The sequence below is a fragment of the Anarrhichthys ocellatus genome, unplaced genomic scaffold (genome assembly GCF_004355925.1).
Source record: "Anarrhichthys ocellatus isolate YVR2014 unplaced genomic scaffold, GSC_Weel_1.0 scaffold81, whole genome shotgun sequence".
Taxonomy (NCBI): domain Eukaryota; kingdom Metazoa; phylum Chordata; class Actinopteri; order Perciformes; family Anarhichadidae; genus Anarrhichthys; species Anarrhichthys ocellatus.
Window position 1 is genome coordinate 1,663,099 of NW_022280111.1, and position 2,584 is coordinate 1,665,682.

Here is a 2,584-nt window from a genome sequence, read left to right on the forward strand (position 1 = left end):
ACATTAAAGCATGTAAACATGTTCTAGTAGAAACCCAAAATACAAGAATGAACCTGGAAACGAGAATATGTCTCCATTAACTCCCGACTTTAAAATGCTCCCTTTTCTGTTTATGGTGACGAAGGACAAACTATTCCAGCACAAGAACAGATGATGGGTATTATAAAAGTACGTACTAACTAACAAGTGGTGTCCACACCCCCTCCCATCCTATCTCAAGGACTCTGATGGCCTCCCCAGACCAGAAGGTGTTCACCCCCCGGTGTTCTCTGCCCTGCGCCAGTCCAGAGTGGTGTCATCCACCTCCGAGGAGGAAGAGGCCCTCACAGAGAAGTTCCTCAAGATCAACTGCAAGTACATCACTGGTGGCATGGTAAGACGCGTTATAGAAGGCACTCTGTCTGCACCCTCCTGGTCATGTGACCGACAGTTTGCTGCAAACTGCTGTGGTCTGAAGATAAAAAGAAAAACACCCCTGAATGTGACAAATGGAGAGAGATTGGCAGTGGTTGTATTGGTATCAAACTAAATATATGATTATTCTATACAGCCTGGTGGCTGCAAGTAACGCACTTCAAATATAAGTCCACATTAAAGCTGTTTTTCTATTTCTTGGTTTGTTGTTCAGCGTTGTAAACCATCGATACGATCAGAGATCAAGTTCTTCTTCTGAGATTCGGTAGTTTACACCCTTCCACAATAACACAAGAACAAATAAGCAGAAATACCAAGCGCTTCACTTCAGCAGACGATGCCGTCCGTGACGACCACTTTCACTTTTGAAAAACATGATCGTCTTTTGCTGTTTCAGTTGCTAATTCGGTGCCCTCCGATGGTATTCTCAGCAAAACATGAAATCACCAACCCGAGGCAGACGTAAACAAGGCAGTTAGAGGGAAAGTCATTCCACTGAAACGCACCGCCATCTTTCACAACTGAGATCCTAATAAACAGAGGCACTCCAGCGCGCCGTTTGTTTTTGTTTGTTGTTGTCGAATTGATTTAAGAAACCCTGGAACGAGGATGAAATGAGAGCACAGTAACGTGTGGGCACATGTGTGGGCGGATCTGAATAACCCTGCAGACCAGCACATGAAGAGGAGCGTCTCTCCTGCCGACTGTAGTTTAATTCTGCTGATTAGAAGTAATGTTGTTCTGCAGCCCCTTGAAGTGCTGTAAAGTGAGTTATCTAAATTGATGATCTTGAAAGGTCTTGGGTACAGTTGCATGTTGTTTTCAGATCCTCTTCACCTCCGTTCAGTTCCTTGTTTTAGTTTTTTTGACTGAGATCTGACTGTTTGACCTTGGTTCTAAGATAATACAATAATGCTAGGATAATACAAAAGAAGAACTAAGAAAGCATATTGTGTGTGTGTGTGTGTGTGTCAACACACTACTCTGTCCAGGCAGCTGTCCTGCTCTCACACACACACACACACACACACACACACAGATCCATGGTATTGAACCACAGCTGATTCACTCCCAGGTACCAAATGAAAGCACTGAAGTGGTCACGGTGCCAGCAGTCAATAACTTCTACTTGATTTAGGACATTTGCGGTCTCAAATTGATTCGGCTTCCAGTTCTTTATGTGACAGAGGTGCTTTTGATTATCTTGCGGCGGTCGACGAACATGCTAAGCTCTGTGTTTAAAGTTTTGATGGGGTTCTAAATTCCTCCCTCTCTTCTCCCGTGTCGATTCAGGGTGCGGTGAGCGGGGTGTTGCTGGTGACACCCAACAACATCATGTTTGACCCCCATCGGATGGACCCACTGGTTCAGGCCCACGGGTGCGAGGAGTACGGCATCATGTGTCCCCTGGAGGAGGTGCAGTCTGCTGCCATCTGCAAGGAGATCACCGACCATAAGATCAGAGAGGCTGTGCCCGAGTAAGAAAGAAACGTTGACATTCGCTGTTGTTGTTGAGTGTGTATGGTAAAGACCTCTATGAAGACTAACACATGTAGTTATTTCAAGTATATAAACCCTGACTCGTGATTCTAATTTACTCCTACATACGCTCTTATAGTTACGCTTTCTATCTTTCCTCACAGTTTAATTCCAAAGTGCTTCCTCCCACTCTCACCTTTCCCAGAAACGCAGCAACCTCGCTATAATCAATGTCATTCTCTGCTGCACCCGCGCTCAGATTGCATCAGCAACCAATTTCAAGTTTTCAGTTTAATCCCCCCCCCCCCCCACACACATACCAAAATATAAAGGAAACAGCAATTACACCAGGGTTAATAATGAAGTATGCCTTCACCCCTCCTACGTACGGATTGCTCACCTCTTCATGCACTAGGAAGCAGCCACTTCAGAGGATCCACATGTTTCCTCCCATGAGTTTTCGCTTCATTTAAATTGTTTTAGTGTTGTTGCTGTTGAAGAGAGATTGATGTAAGGGCAAATGTGATCTAATATTAGGAACCCTGTGGAGTCAGTTTTTGGGGGTCTGAGCGGTTTTTGTGTTTAAGCAGTCGAGTGTTGCCCGTGGAGTAGTTATTGTGCTGGCAAATGATCGGTTTGTGTGCCAGGCCCCTCGCCCTCGCTCTCGCGCTCTGTCTCTCTCTCTCTCTCT

The 2,584-nt window shown here is 45.3% G+C and overlaps 1 protein-coding gene across 1 annotated transcript in view; it reads left to right on the top strand.

Annotated features, from left to right (window-relative positions):
- The first annotated feature begins 291 nt into the window (after window positions 1-291).
- oxr1a (oxidation resistance 1a) overlaps window positions 292-2,584 on the top strand; it is a 17,770-nt gene continuing 15,477 nt past the window's right edge. Inside the window, exons 1-2 of the mRNA XM_031874477.1 lie at window positions 292-373; window positions 1,708-1,892. Of these exons, the coding sequence (XP_031730337.1) occupies window positions 371-373; window positions 1,708-1,892 (188 nt within the window). The 5' untranslated portion in view covers window positions 292-370. The remainder of the gene's footprint in view (window positions 374-1,707; window positions 1,893-2,584) is intronic.